The 21,686-nt window shown below is 43.9% G+C and overlaps 1 protein-coding gene across 1 annotated transcript in view; it reads left to right on the top strand.

Annotated features, from left to right (window-relative positions):
- LOC311231699 (voltage-dependent P/Q-type calcium channel subunit alpha-1A-like) overlaps positions 1-21,686 on the top strand; it is a 188,165-nt gene that overhangs the window by 151,930 nt on the left and 14,549 nt on the right. Inside the window, 3 exon segments of the mRNA XM_084318327.1 lie at positions 11,193-11,314; positions 12,169-12,307; positions 14,975-15,076. Of these exon segments, the coding sequence (XP_084174453.1) occupies positions 11,193-11,314; positions 12,169-12,307; positions 14,975-15,076 (363 nt within the window).

Here is a 21,686-nt window from a genome sequence, read left to right as displayed (position 1 = left end):
CGTTGATGTTGATTTGTGATAACGCTGATGACACCACATGGCCTCATCTCGGTCCTCTGTTCAATGCATTTCCCCCCTCCCTACCTTCTGTTGGATGAATGCACTGCTGTCCCCTCACCGGCCACACGCATCTCTCCATTCACTGATACGCGGCTTGGTTTTTATTTGACATAGCGAACATAATGCGTAGATAGAGTTTAGATATAGAGCTACAGTATTATGCATATGACTGCTGTCGAATGAAGAAAAACAACCTTGTATGTGGAGATTGACATCGTCACTGTTTGATTTTGGAAATCTTTCCGTAGGAGGTAAACAAATGACCCCCCTCCGCCATATTCAAGAACAATAACAAAGCAAATTGTAAAGCACTGAGAAGCTAAGAGTATACCTTCAATGACTCTACCCCATTAGACTGAGGCACAGAGATCCAAAGAGATCCAGAACACATCTCAGGGAGGTTTGTAAACCTTTTTGTAGACCAGTGTTTTGCCAAGCGGGTATATATGCGTATCAGTGAATGGGATGTATTTTTTATTTAAATTTTTTTTAATTTTTTGCACAACCTTATATGTTGGTATGATCCTTGAATGCAGCCATGCCATCGGACTGACTGGACAGTTTCACACAAGGCTCTCTCTCAACAGCAGCCCAGCTGTGTTTAAGGACGACCCTCTATCTGTCCCTCTATCTGTCTGTCTGTCTGTCTCTTTTGTCTCTCTGTTTGTCCCTTCGTTGGGTCTTTTGATCTCTTCCACTACAGTATGTTCTCATCCCGGTTGCTCCTCCAATCCCCAGCGACCTCCACCTCCCTCTATTATTGTGTATTGTATTCTGGTCAAAGTCGTTTGTAATCTGCCTTCACTGTCTGACTGTGTTTCACCAGCTGTTGTTGATCTGTGTTGTCCACCACTGTTCACTGACTGTCTTCTCTGTGTCCAAACGCCAGCTTGGGCCACCTTCCCTTCCTCACCTCTGTTTTCTTCCACTCCCATCTCGTTGTCTCTCTCTCTCTCTTCTCACCCCTGTCGTCACCTTCTCCTCCTCCTTACTCCCCTCCTCCTTACTCCTCTCTCCTGCCCGTCCCTCTCTCCCTCCCTCCGACTCTCCCTTCAGTCCTCCAGGAGGAGGCGGGACTTATCGAGCCCTTTCCCCCAACGACTGGTCAATCCAGGTTGATTGTCACCACGTTGTTCTAACCAAGACTCCCTTTTCTCCTCTGTGTTCACGTATCTAACTGTCTGTCTGTCTGTCTGTCTGTCTGTCTGTCTGTCTGTCTGTCTGTCTGTCTGTCTGTCTGTCTGTCTGTCTGTCTGTCTGTCTGTCTGTCTGTCTGTCTGTCTGTCTGTCTATCTGTCTGTCTGTCTGTCTGTCTGTCTGTCTGTCTGTCTGTCTGTCTGTCTGTCTCTCTGTCTGTCTGTCTGTCCGTCTGTCTGTCCGCCTGTCTGTCTGCGTGTCCTCTGTGATTGGTGAGATGTTGAGCGGTGGTGCCTGCTGTAGGAGTGGCTCGTTATGACATCGGGCAGTGTGGGATAGCCTACATCAGGCAGTGTGGGATAGCCTACATCAGGCAGTGTGGGATAGCCTACATCAGGCAGTGTGGGATAGTCTACACAAAGCCACTATTGGAATGTTGGTTGACGTAATATTTTTACGACATATTATGACCTCATCGCAATGTTTATTATTGTTTTTCTTTTTAGCAGGGAACTTTAGTTTTCCCGGGAGACTGATAATAGAGGCTGTAGCTATAGCACGCCCAGCGCCAGAATGTCCAGATGCAACGTCTCTCCACACTGACCACCGGCTGGACACTTCTGTACACGCCTGGGCTGCGTTGCACCAACAATGATTAAATTAACTTGTTAACACATTGACGGCCACAGGGATTAGACGGGCCCCACTCTATACGGCCAGCATATCATAATAAGGTTTCATTGTGTGTGAGGCTGTTTGTAGAGCTAAATCTATACTTTATATTATTGCTATCTGTCCATTCTCATTGTCAATTGACACTATAAACCGTCCCTTCAATATGCCTTAAACAAATAATTTCTTCATCAATACATTCCCATTTTATAGCGTCTTGAATATGAACGTTATAGCAGAATTTTCTGGGGTATTTCTTGGAACGCGAGATACAGGGCGCTAAGCTAATAACGTTAAATCGAATGGCGTTTCGGCCATAGACAAGCTAGAGATCAAAATCAAAATGCATTTGATCGGTATCATGGTCCACCATGAATGCATGAAAGGGGGGGGGGGGGGGGGACGTCGTTTCTGATTATTGATTACCAATAACGGCATTAGCCTCAGTAGCCTAATTCGCTGACCGGGTGGATGGCTATTAAAGCAAGGCCCGATTGGGCTGTAATTGACGTCAAATAGCTCTTACCTGTGGCCGGTTGGACTGCAAAAAGGATTTCCCAGTTATTGATCGCCATCTGGTAGATCCATATGTCCATTGGCTGATGCTATAATCCTTTACTGCATACTGAATTCAGCGACCCAAAAACTATTTCAGGCGATCGGCTACACGCATAGCTGCAGGCTAACAGAAAAATCCATTCATAAAAAAATTAAAAAAAAATAAAACGGTCTCTAACAGGGAACACTGCATTATCGAGACAGCGCCCCTATGAGGATCTGGCCGGTAATGCACTTTTCCAAATTCCAAGAATAGGGTAAATCTGCAGTGCCACTCGGTGACATTGAGTAGGATATTACAATGGAATAAAAGCCAAAACAACCTTGCCACGGACATATCCGTGGTTGGCCCTCAACCGTTGGATCCGAAACACGGACATGTCCGTGGTTGGCCCCGAATGTGTTAACATTCGGCAGCCTGCATGTGCGCACACTTCGCAGCAATTTGCCCTCGCCTGTCGGCCTAGTGCTGTATTTTTGCCGGTCAATCAATACATTGTTGGAAAGTTGAATTTGCCGCCTTTCGATCGTCACCCCACTCAACCTATTGCGTGCTTCCAGTTAGTTAGGGAATTTTAGCAAGATGTTTGGACCATCTGTGAAAAAATGTATTACCAATAGCTTTCTTCACCAAAGTGTTCCTATAGGTGTCTACTAACACCTCTCAATTTATTCAAACCCAAATCCTCTGGGAAAATTCTGGAGAGCCAATCAAAGTTAAGGAGCCAAGGGGGCTTGGGCGAAAAATATGAAAAAAATTAAAATCAAATATTAACGTATGGGGTGACTAACTAGGGGTTTTCAGGGGTGCTGAATCTATTCCAACCATTCGTTTTGCGTAAGAATGGCTCCCTGGCCATAACATATTGGTATATTATATATATAGTATAATATATTTTAAGCTATAATGTACAGCAAAAAGGGTATAATCAACGGTATGGGACTGAGGTGTTGTTGATTTGATTCTATTCTGGAAAATAAAATATGAAAATATTGCAAAAAACTAATAAGTGTTCACCTGCACATGCTCAGTAGGATACACTGTCTGCATGTGGGGGAGGAGCAGGAGTGCATGGCAAATATCTCTGCACAACAAAAACGATTTTAAGGTATGATCGTTTAACTACTCTTTGGGAGAGTAATTGGTTTTCCTCTGCTGGCAAAAGGTTTGATAACTGTAAATGTAGCACTTTATCAATTTTCTCTAGTTTAATGCTAACAATAAACAACCATTCACCTAGCTAAAGTTTGCTTACAGCTAACATTAGATAGATAGCTAGCATCAGAGTGGTTATAAGATCAGCTGGACTTTGTGTGGTGATCTACTTTTTCAGTGAAGATAATCTTGTAGTTCACTCACTCCATCAATAAGTCTTGCTGTGTGGACTAGTTCTGTATGTTTTGACACGAATCATGACACTTGTCTTTTAGTAGACTACAACATGGAAAAGGATTCTGTAGCTTGTTGCTTAAGGTGCTTCATCTGTGGTGGTCCTGAGACTGGGATTAAAAAGCTCTCAAAAGTCACCCAAAAAGGCTACGCACAGATTTAGTCTTATTCTGAGAGTGTGGACGATGAAGCATTAATCAGAAGACTACATGAAGACTGGAAAAACGGAGATGATCCCAAGCTTAGACGCCATTTGGAATGCAGAAACGAGCTATACAATGGTGCAAGAAGTAAATCCACTGGAAATCGTACGTTTGTTTTATTTTTCATTGTGATGAAAGCACTTGCAGTTTTCAATCATATTCTATGTTGTGAGTGACATCTCAATTTAATAAAAACGTTTAACAAATTCTATTCTTTAGGGCAAGATGAGCAAGACCAACATCCAGACATGTTGAACAGACGCAGCGTATTGTCTGGGTCAAGTAGTCAAAGTGCTAGCAGCTCCACCATAGTTGGATGGTTGGAAGTAGTAAACCCCTTCGATAACACACGGGACAGGAAGACCCTGGTGTCCTTCTCTACAGGGTTTAGCAGCTCTCTCGGAGACCCAGTAAATGCGGATCAGGCAGAGGAGATTGGCAGAACCATACAGGCCAAGATGGATGGGAAAACTGTTAATGATACAATGCAAACAAAGTACTAAGTCAAATCATTAGCAACCCTCAGATCTGGACCCAAAGTCAGTGGGGAGAAGCTGGTTATTGACTCACTCAATCTCTTCAACCGCCTCATCATCATCAGTGAGCGTGAAGTCAAGACCAAAGAAGCTCTGCTATTTGAGTTGACGCCAACACCGATGTCTCTTTTTGACAAAAACCAGAAGATGCGAACGCCAGATAAGGCTGCTCTAGCAAAGTTCCTAAAGACATTTGTGGAACCCATTGGGCAAACCCCATGCACGAGCCTTGTGATTGATGGTGGGTGGCTCCTGCACAATGTCAAGTGGGAGGTTAACCTCACCTGGAAGGACATCGCTGAGAGCTACCTCAGGTTTGTGAAGGCCATGGGAAGCCAGCACCTCCGGATCACTGTGGTTTTTTGACGGATATGACAACTCGACCAAGGACCATGATCATCTCAGACGTACAAAAAGTTCCTTGACAACAAGAACAACAAGGCCCAGCTTATCCTGCTTCTAGCTGAGACATTCAGTAGTAATGGAATCCGTGTACATCAATGCTTTGATGATGCAGACACTTCTATCGTCCAGGCAGCTCTATGAGGCAAGAGAGTCCGCTGTTGAGGGGAGAGCTGAGGATACGGACATCCTGGTTATGCTCATTCATCATGATGCAGACCACTCAGTCTTCTTCACAACAGCAAACAATGTGTCTTACGATGTTGGAAAGATACAAGAGGCCCTCCCAGAGAAATACAGGAAATATCTGCTCTTTCTACACAGCTTCTCAGGCTGCGATACCGTGTTTGCAATTTCTGGCTTTAGCAAACCAACTTTCCTACGCACACTCTGCAAGACGGACCAAGCTGAGAAGGCCATGGAAGTTTTTCTTGACATCCAAGCCCAGAAAGATACCATCATCACAGCCGGCTGTGAAATATTCAAACTCATGTTCCATGGGAAACCACCCAAAGGTTTGGGGGACTTGAGATTTGAAATGTTCAGCAAGCGGGCTGCAGCAGGGAAAATCAGCCCTGAGAAACTGCCCCCCCCCGACTACAGCAGCAGCAGCACAACATTCTCTCCGGGCATATCTCCAAACCAGAGACTGGCTTCTACTACAAAGTCCATCACTGGATGTTCTGGACTATGGCTGGAAACTGGGAGAAGAAGGCTATGCACCAGTCCCTACCACAGACCCCATTGCCCCAGACTATCTCCTGAAATTCATCAGCTGCAACTGTGAGGGAGACTGCAGTACACGCAGGTGCTGCTGTAAAAAACAGGGGGTCAAGTGCATATCTGCTTGTGGCAAGTGTAAAGGAGAGTGCCATAACAACCAGACAGACGAGAAAAGGAGTGAGGAAGATGGGGAGTTGGCTTAGTAAAAAAAAACTGAAACCATGTATCAATAATGCACATTTCTATACCATTCCATTCTATGTAACGTTACATTTCTCTTGGAATAAAGTAAAAATATATGTTCTTATGGACATAAAATCGTTTTTTACTAAAAAACAAATGGTTGGAATAGATTCAGCGCCCTGAAAAACACTTGTTAGACACCCCACAAGTTAATATTTGATTTTTCATATTTTTCACCCAAGCCCTCTGGGTATACCAATATTTTATGGCCAGGGAGCCAAATTTACTCAAAACTAATGGTTGGAATAGATTCAGCACCCCTGAAAACCCCTAGTTAGTCACCCCACACGTTAATATTTGATTTTAATTTTTTTCGCCCTAGCCCCCTGGGCTCCTTAACTTTGATTGGCTCTCCAGAATTTTCCCAGAGGATTTGGGTTTGAATAAATTGAGAGGTGTTAGTAGACACCTATAGGAACACTTTGGTGAAGAAAGCTATTGGTAATACATTTTTTCACAGATGGTCCAAACATCTTGCTAAAATTCCCTAACTAAGTCCCAAGTTACAAGACGAAACATCCTTGACAAGCCGTTCGGACGAGTGACCACGTCCAGGAGTTTAGTGTTCATTTAAGGTCCGTCAATCCAGGTTTTATTCTAATACTAATTACGTTACACAGTTAACTGTGAAAGTCCGATGAACATATCTAGGTTTAAAGCTTCAATCGATGATTAAACGTTTCACCACAATGCAGTTTATGCAGTTTAAGGTATAGGCTACTGTATGTAAACAAATTAAGAGGAAAACTGGTTAAATATAATTAATTTCATTGTGTATGAGCACCGGTGTTACCTAACATAGTAGAGACTTGAGTAGAGCCCATTAGTAGAGTAGAGCATATTCTATGGCTTAAGACATTTCTGAAAACGTTTGCCAGAAAGTGTAGCTCACAACCGAAGCTGTATGTTTACTAGTTAACAAGCCAACACCGATATATTGTCAGGACAGATGAGTGTGAATTTGAAATTCATTATTCATAGAACTCAAAGAGGTTGGGGCCTACGTGTTATTTTTCTGCAGCAAATTTCAGATATCCAAAGGTTATTATGCAGCCATTTTATAATCCTCTTTTGAGATGTATGAGTTGAGGAATGTCTAGTCTTCAAAATGTGTGCAACATGATGAACATACAAACTTAATCCTTGCTGGTGCAACCTAGTGAGCCTTTGCCAGGTTTGGAGGTATTTGTTGTGTTTAAAGGGATAGTTAGACATCAAATTAGACATGATAGATGTTTGCACATTAAGTGGTATGGAATACTTGCGTAGTGTAGTTTAGCTTAACTCCCATGCTGGGAGTTCTGGTCCATCACCTGGTTCCGAGAGATCCGGGAAGCTTCAGACAGGCATGGGGTCACGAGACAAGTGTTCATCTGCACCATAACATGCCGGCAAAAGCTTCATTCAGAGCGACGTGATTTATTGGAACCCATTGTGACATAGTCACTACATACTGGGCTGTGGCCCAACATGAATAAAACATAGGAAATGATCGAGGACCACATAATTTGAAGATTTTGCCTGCATGTTATCAAGTAAAGTCAAGTCACTTTTATTTATATAGCACATTTAAAAACAACAGGAGTTGAGCCAGTCATCGTCTTCTAGTCAATACAATAGAATACATAGCAATAACAAAGAACAAAACGACACAGCACCACAGTATAACATGTGCCGACAAGACAGTACAAAGAGAGTACAGTACAGATGTACAATAAAATAATAAAATAAGATAAGATAGGAATAAAACAAGGCAACCTCAAACTGCACTAAAATCACCAGAAAAACTGTGGGTCTTTTGACGTGATTTCAATAACAAAGTTTCAATAGACCTGTTCGCTGTATACGTCAGATTCCGTGTGCGAGCGCATCACCGGGGCAGAAAGGAACGTAAACCTGGTCAGAACAACGGGGCAGACTACAATATAGCGATCTAAACAATCAATCCATGCCAAAGCTAGATTATGTAAAAGGTGAAAGACTCACACTCACAGCCATGCTGATTTGGCAAAATGACATCCAGCCGCTTTCATTTATTTCTTTATTTCAGATCCCCATTAGTCACTGCCTCAGCAGCGACTATTCTTCCTGGGGTCTGGATCCAAACATATACAAATTAAACAAGAATAATCAATAAAAGAACATAAAAACAAAACAAATATCAATAAAACACCAATAAAATATACAAACAATTATAGAACATTAAACCAATCAAAATCAGACATACAAACAAATATGTATGCCAAATTTTCTAATATAGAACAATAACAAATATACAAACATATAGAACAAATCAAATATCAATAAAACAACAAACGGAGACATCTCAGAGAAAACGAAAACGTGCTCAAAAACAGCACGACATTCCATACACTAATACTCTAATACTCCTCATAACCACTAGACAAAGACATTCCAAAATCAACACATAACCCAACACAAGAACCCATTCATTAGACACAGATTAGACCCAACCAAAATCTTTCTGCATTACAGCCACTCTTAGTCTCCTCTTAAATCCCACCTTACTGGTAATTGAAACCAAATATTGTGGAAGTCTATCCAGTAGGACATTGCCCTGTACATTACAGTTTTCTTTAAGGCTTCAGTTCTGGGTCTCGGCAGGGCGAACCGACCCCTCAAGGCTTGTCTAGTGTCATAGTCATGACCATCACTAATAAGCACCAGCTGCAAAAAGAGGCACACAGGTTTGAAACAACTTTTAGTCAGGGGAGTGTCATGGTTTCTCCATAGAGCCCTGTCGAATTCCTTTAGTGCAGTTGGTATTGCTGATTGGCTCGAACACGGTATGTTTGTAAACAGCTAACAGGTCTATAGTTGGACAGAACTTAATGTGAGATGGGAGACTGGTCTAAAGTCTGAAAGCCTGTCTCCTTTAGTCATGCGATGTGAGTGAGGGACTGAGAGGAGTGGTTGTCAGGATGACCTGGGAGCAGAGTAAGGAGTCAGCAGGTTGATAATGTACTGTGGTGCTAATCCATGGAGGGCTTTAAAAACAATAATAACATTTTAAAAGTGGATTACCACTTGTCTGACACTTCCCGGTTCGCTCGCAAACCAAGCGGCGGGCCAGGACTCCGACCACGGGACTTGGTGAGTGAGCTAAGGGCACTGCATCAGCTACACTACTAGATAGTATTACACACCACTTAAACTACCCCTTTAAGGCATATGGCTATAATGGATTGTATAATAATGCGCGAGTTACAAGTTAATAACACGTTATGGTTATTCATGAAACCATTCACAAATATGCCCGTCGTACCTAGGTATTATCTGGGCATTGACATAAGGAATCATGGTAATTGATACCCTGCTTTCCAAAATGTTTATGCTTTGTCGCTCAACACTTTCAACAACAAACGAAGGTATTGCACGACGCCTAGTGTTTATGCTTTGGTGAAGGTTTCTGTCGATTTAAAGAAGTCAAGTTCCTGACTTTTTATTTGCTTTGCCAACCTGTTCTCTGTCCCATGCTTACAAAACCTAAAGGAATCCAATGGAGTTTTTTCCCACTAGTTGATGAAATTGACGCTATATAGAGTAGGACAAAATGGGTACCCGGAAATCGGTGTTCTTCCAGCGTGCGCGCGAGAATGCACAAGCATGCCAGGAGCACAGGGTTTGTGTAGAACACAAAAAGAGTGCACTGGAACTGGAAGTGTGTAAACATGCAATCGTGCTTCAAATCGATTGGTCTATCTATATGATCTCCCTTGAAATCGAACAAGCAAACTGCTCAAAGGAGGTCAGAATCACAAAAATTTTGCCAAAAACGTGAAATTGAACGCACATAAACATATTGTGAAAGCAAAGAAAACAGCAAACGTTGAGGTAGGACATGTATTCAGCTTGTAGACTATAGAACAACAATGTCTATGTATAGTCTACAGCCAGTGGTTCCCAAACCTCTCCTCGAGGCACCCCAGCCGTTCCATGTATTTGTTAAATTCCACCACCAGCACACCTGATTCAGGGCTTGTTAAGTTGAATCAGGTGTGCTGGTGGTGGAATTTAACAAATACATGGAACGGCTTGGGTGCTTCGAGGAGAGGATTGGGTATCTAAATCAATTGATTGTGTAGGTACTGTCTATTTGGATTGAAATGTGAATATAAACAAAGCAAGCTGTTTACAAGAAAACTCCATTGGAAAACTTTAATTGGCTATAGCCTAAATGAAAGTGAAACCAGGAGGACATCCATCTTGCTCTCCAGCACACAATGTGACCATCTAGTACAGTGGAACTAAATTCAGGAGGTGCGCGCCATTGGCGCAAAATGTCATGTAATCCTTTTTTAGTCAACGCATCATTGACAAGTGTCGAGCGACCGAGTATAAATGACCCCAAAGTCCTAGTTATATAATCCTTACGATAGAATGATCTGCTTTAAGTAAAGCGTTACGAAACCTGTTCTGGTGTTCTCGTCGGATGGTGTCCACAGTGTCCGGTGAAGTGTGGCCTGGCGCTTGTCTCTGGACGGGGCTCCCTTTATCACTTAGCCGTTAGCTTCTAGGCTGTGGATGGACATGACATGGGCTGTAGCAGTCATGCACCGTCTCTAGCACGCCCCGCCCGGCACAGGGCCTCCATCCACTCCCAAGAGGACTGCACTACCCAGGATGCCCTGGGTAGCGGGCTGCCTGACCTCTTTGCCCTATCCGATGGAGTAGGAATTACACAACTTGCTCCTTAAAAGAGGCCGGTCCAGGCTCAGTTTGTAACTCTCCGCAAAATAGTTGACTCGATAATCTTCTCATCCGAAGCTCGGCTGAGGACCCTTCCATAGATGACGTGATAGTTTGACAAAATGATCACAAGGCCACCTTAAGTTCCTTATGGGTGAGGTAACCTGGCTCTAGACCTGTGATTTAAGGGCACGTTTGACCTCAGTAGCCGTGGGTAAACCTTCCCTTCAGGCACAGATCCAGCATCAGCTTACCCTCTTTAAATCTGAACCCCCTGACTGGAGGGGAAACACCAAGTCGACCTCAGGTCAGCACAGTGAACCCGGCTTCCAGATGTTATTGCTACAGGGGCCGCGTTCTTTCAGCGGAGGTGAGGATTCAAAGTGGAGAAGAGCTGATCCCAGATCAGTCTAAGTTTGTGGGGAGTGGGGGAGGGACTTGGCCACCCCCGTGTGGGTGCATGTTGTGGGTGCATCCTGTATGTGTGTGTTTGTATCCTTGTGTGCCCCTGAGTGTGCCTGATGCCAGCCTGCAGGCCATGTCGTGTATCTCACACAGAACCGAACGCCATTAATGTTTCAGCGCATGGAGCCGGCCCCTGAGGAAGGGGCCACGGACAGCCAGGGGGGGCAGGGCCTCAGCGGCCTCCCCAGCACCCAGCCCGACAACGTCAACAGCCTGTGAGTAGACCGGAGAGGGTCGATATATACATAATACATGAGAGTTCCTACACGTTTTGCAACAAAGACCATCATATCTCTGCAGTTGGGTGGGGCGGGGGGGGGTTATCTGAATTGAACGTTTGAATGAAGGTTGTCTAAATTGTGACCATTAAGGCTCACTGATGAGATTAAGCGCTAGGCACAACACCCCCTGGTGGAGAATGTCTACAATTACAACGGGTGTCTCAATCTGAAAATAAAGTTCCTATACAGGCCTTTCATGGAATGTTTAGAATGCTCATTTGTCCTCCATGTTATAAGAAACAACGGTTGCTATGTGAAATATATCAACAAATAAAAATTTAAAAAAAATTATTTTGTAAAGCGGTCACAGTAGTACAGTGACATCACGGCCTCTCTATCCCTGAAATGTTGCCCCTTTTGGAGATTTTCACCCCGACGGTGTTGATATTCCCACCTATGTACACATACTTATATCATACATAATACATAAACAAGACTAAGCCAGCCTAGTTAAGCCTAGTTAAGCTTAGTTAAGCCTAAGCCTAGTTAAACCTAGTTAAATCTAGTTAAACCTAGTTAAGCCTAGTTAAGCCTAGTTAACCCTAGTTAAGCTGGACCCGGCCACGACACTCACGCATGCAAGTTTCAACAATGGGGAGTCAGTTAGTCATTTAGGGACATTCACTATTGTGTGTGTCTGTGTGTGTGTGTGTGTGTGTGTGTGTGTGTGTGTGTGTGTGTGTGTGTGTGTGTGTGTGTGTGTGTGTGTGTGTGTGTGTGTGTGTGTGTGCCAGACCCCCTGAGGGTGGTGGTGGTGGTGGTGGTGGTGGTGGTGATGGTGGTGATGGTGGTGGTGGTGGTGGTGGTATGACTGAGAGCCAGTCGTGGGTGACGGCCAAAGCCCAGGAGATGTTCCAGAAGACTGGTAACTGGAGCCCTGACAGACCCTACCCCGACGATCTCCATGACAACCGACACAACCCCCAGGTACGGTGACGCACGAACACACCGCCCAAACAACACGGTCACCGCCCCACGGTGATTTCTGCTGCGTTCCTCCTCTGTGCTCTCTCAGCGGCAGGGAAGAAGTTGATCATGCACTCTGGGTAGATGCTTTTGTACTTTCACCCCAAGGTAAGTCGTCACTTGTTTTCAACTCTGCAGGCAAGCAGGGTTAACCCTAAGTTAACCCGAGCCAACGGCCAAACGAAGACCTTGAAACCCCAAGGGAACGGTGGGAGTACTTGGTTGGGCAATTTATTTCAATTCAAACAAGACACTGATTTTTGGTGTCCATTCTCCTTAGCGAGGAAGATGGCTGGACCGATCCAGTAATATCAGCAAACTGGACCCAGGAGAGCCGTTACACATCAACTCTATTGGTCTTTACTGCAAAGAACAAGGGCTGGGGTGGAAATGCTGTTTTTCTTCAGCCTATAAGATGACATTTGACCAATGGTTGACTTTCCTTGTGGTGCTACAGTTAGCTGTCTTCTCTCCTGGACATCTCTCTCTCTCTCTCTCTCTCTCTCTCTCTCTCTCTCTCTCTCTCTCTCTCTCTCTCTCTCTCTCTCTCTCTCTCTCTCTCTCTCTCTCTCTGTCCTTATCTTTCTCTGTTTATTCTCACGCTCTCTGTGTTCATCAATCACTCTTGCCATGTCTGAAAATCCCTACAGTATGGTATTTTAGGCAGAGGTTCAGTATGTAAACCCTGCAGTACGGTCTTTTCAATACAAGGTTCAGTAGTATTAACTCTTTGATCTCCTTTTGGTACCCTTTTAGTACCCTTAAAATCTACTGCATTATGGGTTCTATTGAGTATGCTTAGCATGGTTACTTTCAGGAAGTTGATTTATACTTTACTCCCAAACATTACAATAAAAGGCATGACTTCACTGACATGCTCTACAACCAAAACAATCATGGAAGCGACCTGTCTGGTTGTGTAGGTACTGAGGGTAGTAGGGTTAGTAGCTTCTGTCTGGTTGTGTAGGTACTGAGGGTAGTAGGGTTAGTAGCTTCTGTCTGGTTGTGTAGGTACTGAGGGTAGTAGGGGTAGTAGCTTCTGTCTGATTGTGTAGGTACTGAGGGTAGTAGGGTTAGTAGCTTCTGTCTGGTTGTGTAGGTACTGAGGGTAGTAGGGGTAGTAGCTTCTGTCTGGTTGTGTAGGTACTGAGGGTAATAGGGTTAGTAGCTTCTGTCTGATTGTGTAGGTACTGAGGGTAGTAGTATCAATAGCTTCTGTCTGATTGTGTAGGTACTGAGGGTAGTAGGGTTAGTAGCTTCTGTCTGATTGTATAGGTACTGAGGGTAGTAGGGTTAGTAGCTTCTGTCTGGTTGTGTAGGTACTGAGGGTAGTAGGGTTAGTAGCTTCTGTCTGGTTGTGTATGTACTGAGGGTAGTAGGGTTAGTAGCTTCTGTCTGATTGTATAGGTACTGAGGGTAGTAGGGGTAGTAGCTTCTGTCTGGTTGTGTAGGTACTGAGGGTAATAGGGTTAGTAGCTTCTGTCTGATTGTGTAGCTACTGAGGGTAATAGAGTTAGTAGCTTTTGTTTGATTGCATAGGTACTGAGGGTAGTAGGGTTAGTAGCTTCTGTCTGATTGTGTAGGTACTGAGGGTAGTAGGGTTAGTAGCTTCTGTCTGATTGTGTAGGTACTGAGGGTAGTAGTATCAATAGCTTCTGTCTGTGTAGGTACTGAGGACTTTTCACACATGACCACATTCTTTATCTCGCTCTCGCATTATTCCTCTCTCTTTCTCCTGTATCATTCCTGCAACCCCCCCCCCCCCCAGCACCATAACTCACATACTCATTTTTTGTGTGCCCCCCCCACCCCACACCCCACCTCCGCTCAAACCACCTGTTGAGTCAGCAGGGGAGGCGGGTGGGGGTGGGGCAGTACGGTAGAATAATGTTCTGTGATGTTGACTTGTTCCCTCTCTCCCGCCACCTCGCCCCACTACACAGCCCCTCATCTTGCTCTGTAAGACCGGCTATCCTCCTCAACCCTGTCCCCAATTTTGAAATACTAAGTTACGTGACACAGCTTCCCCAATGGCCTGTCTTGTGGGGACAAGGAAGCACATACTGTACACTCCTCAGAATTGGAATGGCATGAATTGGCGCCTTCCCATGTAGATTCCAAGACACGCTAATAGGCTGTGATTTAAATGGATCACCCTGAAGAATGAATAATATCATGTGTTTAGAATAATATGCATATAGGATTCACTAGTTTGGGCTTCCACTATAAAGACACAAGACACCCGGGATATTGTTAGTGTAGAACTAGTGTTCTACCCTCGAAGGGCACGGAGTAATCAGGTGCAATTAGCTTCAGGTATGTGCACCCTGGGGGCATGGGGGTGTGATTGACAGTAGAGGCACAGGGTTTCCTGCATGTAAGGGATACACGGGTTGTCTTTCGGTTCCAGCCCTCCTTCTTAAACTGCGTTATACTAGCTTTGAATATCCTCCTGTTATATTTAGTATAACATTTCTCCTGCTATTAAATGTTTACTGAACCTATTCCTTGTAAGCCCCTCCCACCTTAGTCCCCCACCCCCACCACAGTAGACAGTAGCCACGCCCTTCTCTCCGAGTCCCCCCTGGCCGATGGTGGTCACGCCCCCCCTCTCGTTCTGTTTTGCAGACAGTAGAGATGAGGGAGATGGGGCGGTACTCCAACACTGAGCCCTATCATCAAATGGATGGGCGGACCCTCTCCATGCCCCGCCTCTCGGCAGACAACCAAGTGAGCACCTTCATTCCATCCACCACCAGCACCACCCACTGCCATTTTCACCATGTTAATACCAGTTACCAGTGACAGGACAGTTGACTGAGTGGTCAGTGGTATTAACCTCTTAAGCCTGAGCGGTCCGGTGGTGGACCGCAAATGACATCACGCTATAAATCCATCTCTACAGACTATGAATTAATGTTGCATTTTCTTTTGAAATGTAGCCAAAAGTAAAGACCCTAACCCTGTCAAAAAAGCAGTCAACATGTATATTTTCAGCAATACGTTTGTTTACCAATAGGTTAATGTGTTATTAGTGAAATACGAGTTTTGGAAATCTAGTCGGAAACATGCAAATATAGACGCTAGGAAATGCGCGTCGCTATTTTGTTTGTAGTCATATGAGGAGAGGAGACCCAGGGCTTTCGATGGGCTTTGGAATTTAGAAAAACTACACTACCCAGCTCAAGCCAGCTCCTGTCAATCATCTGACTTGTGGATTTCCTTTTTTATTTATCTTATTTTTCTGGATTATCTCCCACAAACCTGAACGTTATTGGCATAAATTAGAACGCAGTTAGTTTCTCTACCTTTCTGTGAACGTCTAGCAAAAAACGGCATTGCAATCTGATGAAAAATGGCGGAGAAATCTACATTATAAACAAGTAACTGTACTTACAGTAGATTTCATTCACGGTTTTTGCTGCACGCCTGGTGATACTAAATCCAGATTGAACTCTGCCACTGGAAAGGGGAGATTTGGCCCGATCCATAGATGTGCGACATGGCTATAATAAGGTAATTTATAGGCCTGATATTCTATATTCTATAATCATATTTCAAATTGCATGTGTCCGGATGGCAGAATTCAGTACTGTATCTACAAAACCTTCTGTTTAATCATCTTCCCTTTATTCTTGCTTAGATTTTCTGTACATGTGATCTAAAGAAGGTGCTGAATGTTTCATGTCTGGTAAATTTTAGCATGGTGTTATTCACCATCAAAGATGAACAAAAAGATAATTGATATTCTCCTTTGGTTCATTACAACTTACTCAAGCCTAGTAACAGACACAAAATGTCTGACACTGGGAATACATTCCCTGAGACCCATAGATGTCCCTAGATACCAAGAGCATGCTAATGGACCTTGTAGAAGTGGAGCAATCTTCCATTTACTTAGGTATGTATTTTTAGGCGGATTTTCAGAAAATAGGGCTAGGGCTCAAGAGGTTAAAGATGCCTCCTCCACAGATGACGTCCTTTACCCCAGAAGGCACAGCATCTGTTGTTACCATTAGTTAGCATTTGCCTTAGTAATAATAATAATAATAATAATAACTTTATTTATATAGCACCTTTCATACATGCATTGCAGCTCAAAGTGCTTCACGGCAAATATCATAAAATGAACATAGGCATACAATTTGCATATAATTGACAGAATAAAAGCAATGCATAAAGTGCCGACATAAGAATAGGTATAAAAGACAATAAAAGTAGTGCACTGTAGAAAGTGCAGACATAAGAATAGGCATAAAATAAGTACAATAAGTACAGTGTTGCTCGACATTAGTAGTACTAACATTAGCTACCAAATAGTTAAACTAAAAGCTGCAAAAAGTTAGGTAATGCAAGCTAACGTCATCAAAGACCATCATGTCACCAAGCGTCAGTTTGAACATAAACCAATGCAATGTGTTACCAGTAAGTTACCGTTAACATATCTTCAATTTCCTTGTTCCCTTCAATTTTCCGTGTAGCCTGTTTGCTAGTTGCTAATCAAGTGGTAAACTGTGCAGTGTTGCACTGTGGGTAGACAAGGAGGCCTGAATGATGTCAAACTCAGGAAATCCTTCCCAGAATACAGCTGGGCCTCAATTCCCTTTCAGTTTGGGAAATGGATTTTTCCAAATTTAAATATTGACAATTTAGAATGAATGCTCTGCAAAGACAGCGAACAAACCGCTGTGTGTCTACATTTTGAAATGATAGAATGATAGAATTACTTCTATTGTTTTCTCATGAGAACAAAATAATCGAGATAAATCGATTATTGTGCCGCATACCGCGTTGCTCTCATGTTGTAAACGCAGAGCACCCTTCCTTCACAGAATTTCTCCAGTTATTTAGAAATGACTTTGGTAACTTGTGGAAGATGACAGAAAGGCGTGTTTGTAATTGTGTTTAATAATCGTGATTTCAATATTAATCAAAACAATCGTGATTATGATTTTTACCATAATCGAGCAGCCCTTAGCGCAGATGCAAGTAGAATTTGGGGTTCCCTGTTCACCCCCCACTGCTCCCCCACCTTCCTCATCCTCATCACGACTATCCACTCTCTCTGACCCACTCTTTAGCTGCATGCTAATGGTTAGCATGCAAAATGGGTCAGAGCGCCATCTGGATATGTCTGTCTTGTCCGTGCGCGCGCGCACATGTGTGTGTGTGTGTGTGTGTGTGTGTGTGTGTGTGTGTGTGTGTGTGAGTGTGTCCTTTCTAGCCTTATCCTCTCCTCTCCTCTGCTCATAACCATTATTCCTTGGTGTGTCTGTCTCATGTATACAGTGCAGTATCCTTGGTGTGTCTGTCTCATGTATACAGTATCCATGGTGTGTCTGTCTCATGTATACAGTGCAATATCCTTGGTGTGTCTGTCTCGTGTATACAGTATCCTTGGTGTGTCTGTCTCATGTACACTGTTTGAGTGATTGAATTGATTGATTGGTTGATTGATTGATTGATTGATTGATTGATTGAAAATTGTATTAACAGATTGCAGAATGGGTACAATACAGTACAGCTCAATACACACCATTGTTAAGGGGATGCAGACCAGAGAAAGACTTTCGTCTTGTTTACATCAGGGTCCCCCATTTTCAATTCATCATAACATAAATGACATACATGACATACAGGTAGACAGTACTGTTGCATCTATACATTTATGACATTTATTTATGACATACCAGATCTACAAATATACAGTACTGTTTATGAGTACAAAAATAGTCTAAAAAGAGAGTATATATATTTGAGGCGGTTGGGTAGGTGGGGTGGGGGGGGACAAGTGGGGTGGGGGGGGGGGGGGGGGTTACTGTACATTGGAGGTGGTTGGGTCGGGGGGGAACAGTACTGTATCCTTGGTGTGTCTGTCTCATGTATACAGTATCCTTGGTGTGTCTGTCTCATGTATACAGTGCAGTATCCTTGGTGTGTCTGTCTCATGTATACAGTATCCTTGGTGTGTCTGTCTCATGTATACAGTATCCTTGGTGTGTCTGTCTCATGTATACAGTATCCATGGTGTGTCTGTCTCATGTATACAGTACAGTATCCTTGGTGTGTCTGTCTCATGTACACTGTGGCCAGAGCAATGTACAGCATCATGCAGGCTGGTTGGTTTGCCTGATAAAACACAATAGAATCTTGGAACATCATAGAAAGCCTGCACCTGCAGATCTGAGGGTACGGGTGGAGGACTTTGTATTGTCCTCCAGGCTTGATTGAGTAGGTAGTGTGACTGTATGTCAGCCATTGTGTTCAATGGAGACATGTTTCCCGGTGGGCAGTGAGGCAGAGTCGGGCAGTGACCTGAAAGGTCAAATTAATTGAACTCAAACCTCCCTAGTGTTTAACTTGTGTTTAACGTATTGATTATGATAGATATCTGACAATAACATCTACAAAAGACATGTATACAGTACAGTATCCTTGGTGTGTCGGTCTCATGTACATAGAGGTGTCATGGATGTGCACGAGCAACACAGTCGAGCAGCCAGAAGAACAGTAGTGTTGTTGCTCAATACAAAACAGTGCTTGTTTTCCAATACCCCCCATGGTCTGTGAGGTGTGAGTGCATTTGTGCATTTGTGTATGACTGTGTGTGTGTGAGCTTGATAGATTGTGAAGAGAACATTTTCAACTCAAGTGAGAAGTTTGCCTGGTGTGAAAATGCAAACATGGGCATAGTCTTCATAATAAATGTGAAAAAGACTGCTATGAATGCTCTGTAGATATTGAATAGGTGACGTTTAGAAATGTCCCAGTTTTTGTAAATGTTGCTGTGATTAATGGCTGTCAAGTGTGTGCCATAATATGCAGGTCAGGTAAACTTTTCAGCACCAAGGACAGCCCCAGCAGGTCAGGTCAACCTTTCAGCACCAAGGACAGCCACAGCAGGTCAGGTCAACCTTTCAGCACCAAGGACAGCCACAGCAGGTCAGGTCAACCTTTCAGCACCAAGGACAGCCCCAGCAGGTCAGGTCAACCTTTCAGCACCAAGGACAGCCACAGCAGGTCAGGTCAACCTTTCAGCACCAAGGACAGCCCCAGCTGGTTTCAGTTTCAGTTTAGACTTTATTTGAACAGGGACAGCACACATTAATGAACATAAAAGTAAATGTGAGACAGTGTTAGCCAAAGCAAATTTTCGAGGTCAGGTCAACCGTCCAGCACCACAGACAGCCACAGCAGGTCAGGTCAACCGTTCAGCACCACGGACAGCCACAGCAGGTCAGGTCAACCGTTCAGCACCACGGACAGCCACAGCAGGTCAGGTCGCGTGAATACTTTCCCTAAGGGGTTTGTACTTTTGCGCAATCTGATTGGCCACTGACGTTTCTGGTCATGTGACATGTGTGCCCAATCGTGTGACGCCTGTTTCTATCGCCGGTTAAGCTTAGGCACTCTTTCGAAGTTGGTTAAGGTTAGAGTTTGTCTTAGAGCAGGGCGATAGAACACCAGCCCTGATTCCAAACTCTAACCTTAACCAACTTCGAAAGAGTCGCCTAAGCTTAACCAGTGATAAACTAGGCGATAGGTAGTTTGCAGGCTGTTAGACCCGGAAATAGGCGCAGAACTTGCCGTCACACGATTGGCACACATGTCACATGACCAGAAACGTCAGTGGCCAATCAGATTGCGCAAACCGAACGCGCGGTCAGGTCAACCGTTCAGCACCACGGACAGCCCCAGCAGGTCAGGTCAACCGTTCAGCACCACGGACAGCCACAACAGAGGCCAGAAGGGGCCGTCCACAATGGAGCCTGACAATCAAAGAGAGACAGCATGTTAATTATATTTGTGAATTCCAAATCGTTTTAGAAATGTAAATAAATAAATAATAAATGATTTCGAGTAATTGTTTATGGAAATCTATTTTGGAACGCATCTTAAAGAGCGTTGCAGCAGCAATAACAAGATATTGTGAGACACACATACACACACACAATACCGATTTTATTATGTCTCACTCCGCAGACATAACAATGCACAGCAATACACCCAATGCTTAACACTTTGAGTGCGACGGACGCGTTTTGTCGTTAGTTCATGCCGACTGTTGAATGCCACCAACGCTATATAGCGTTTGTTTGTCGTATTTTTTTTATTAGCGATTTGAATTCATATTTCATCAATCGAGCCTCACGCTAGTGCTGCAGACTCTCTCTGAGCTCCATTGGGAAAATACCGCCCCCTATCGTCTCTCCCTGTGTAACTGCACCCCATTAGATTAGACTGGTGGGGGGGGGTCCAGTTTCCTCATTTTACTTTTCCGGCGAGGCATCTGAAGAGACCCAAGTGATCGTCGAGCCGGAAAACGCGTGGAATACATATTTACAGTACCCAACGCTGAATCAATAAACGCGACCGATATTTGGAATGGCGATCAGGAATTGGAATAATCTTTGTGGAGAACATCTGATCTGAGGTAAGCAATTAATTTTACCAGTCTTGGGGTAATCGGATCTATTTCCACAGAGATATCAGCGTGTGCCCTAGCCCCTTTCGTGACTTTCGGTTTGCAAGCCTGGGGCTTTTGTGACCGCAGTCACTGGCTTTCGCATCGGGATCATCCAGGAAAACAACAGCCAAGCGTGATCGCAGGGCTCGGGGTGTGTCAAAAATATATCAGATCTGAATTTCAAAGATACCCAGCGTACAATATGGGTTTAACACAGCTTCACGATGGGGTCTGGAAGCTCGGAGTTGCTAATAAACAGTTTAAAACATTGTTACTCGACGAGTGGTATTTACAGACCGAACGTCCATCTCCGCCGTTGGTGTCACAGCATGCGCACCAGGCAGCTAATGCCGCGTTCACGTTACGTGGGAAGAAGCGGAAGAACCAGAGGACATCTCATTGCTACAACTAGGAAGCCTTCACGCTTTGACTCTATATACCGTACTTTTCGCACTATAAGCCGCACCTGACTATAAGCCGCAGCAGCTAAATTGAATGATGTGTACATATATAAGCCGCACTGGACTATAAGCCGCAGGTGTTTTAATGTTTAATTACCATATGTAATTAGCATTGGGACACAATACTGTCGGACAAATAACAAGAATTAACTCATTTACAAGTTATATTAAGTTTAGCAAATAAGGGAACAGATAAATAACATTTCAATGCAGTCAAAAAAGCAATATTTTGATTTTTACATTTTCGGGTTTGGTCACGTCAAGTCACATATAAGCCGCACCGTTATATAAGCCGCAGGGTCGAAAAATGGGGGAAAAAGCCGCGGCTTATAGTCCGAAAAGTACGGTATATCTATGGATGAAACGCCCACATCCATACTTCCGCAATTCGTGACGCGAAGTGGGAGATATT

This window comes from Notolepis coatsorum (genome assembly GCF_963971535.1).
Source record: "Notolepis coatsorum genome assembly, chromosome: 7".
Classification (NCBI taxonomy): Eukaryota; Metazoa; Chordata; class Actinopteri; order Aulopiformes; family Paralepididae; genus Notolepis; species Notolepis coatsorum.
Note: the sequence above shows the minus strand (reverse complement) of the source record. Positions and strands in the feature narration are given on the sequence as shown.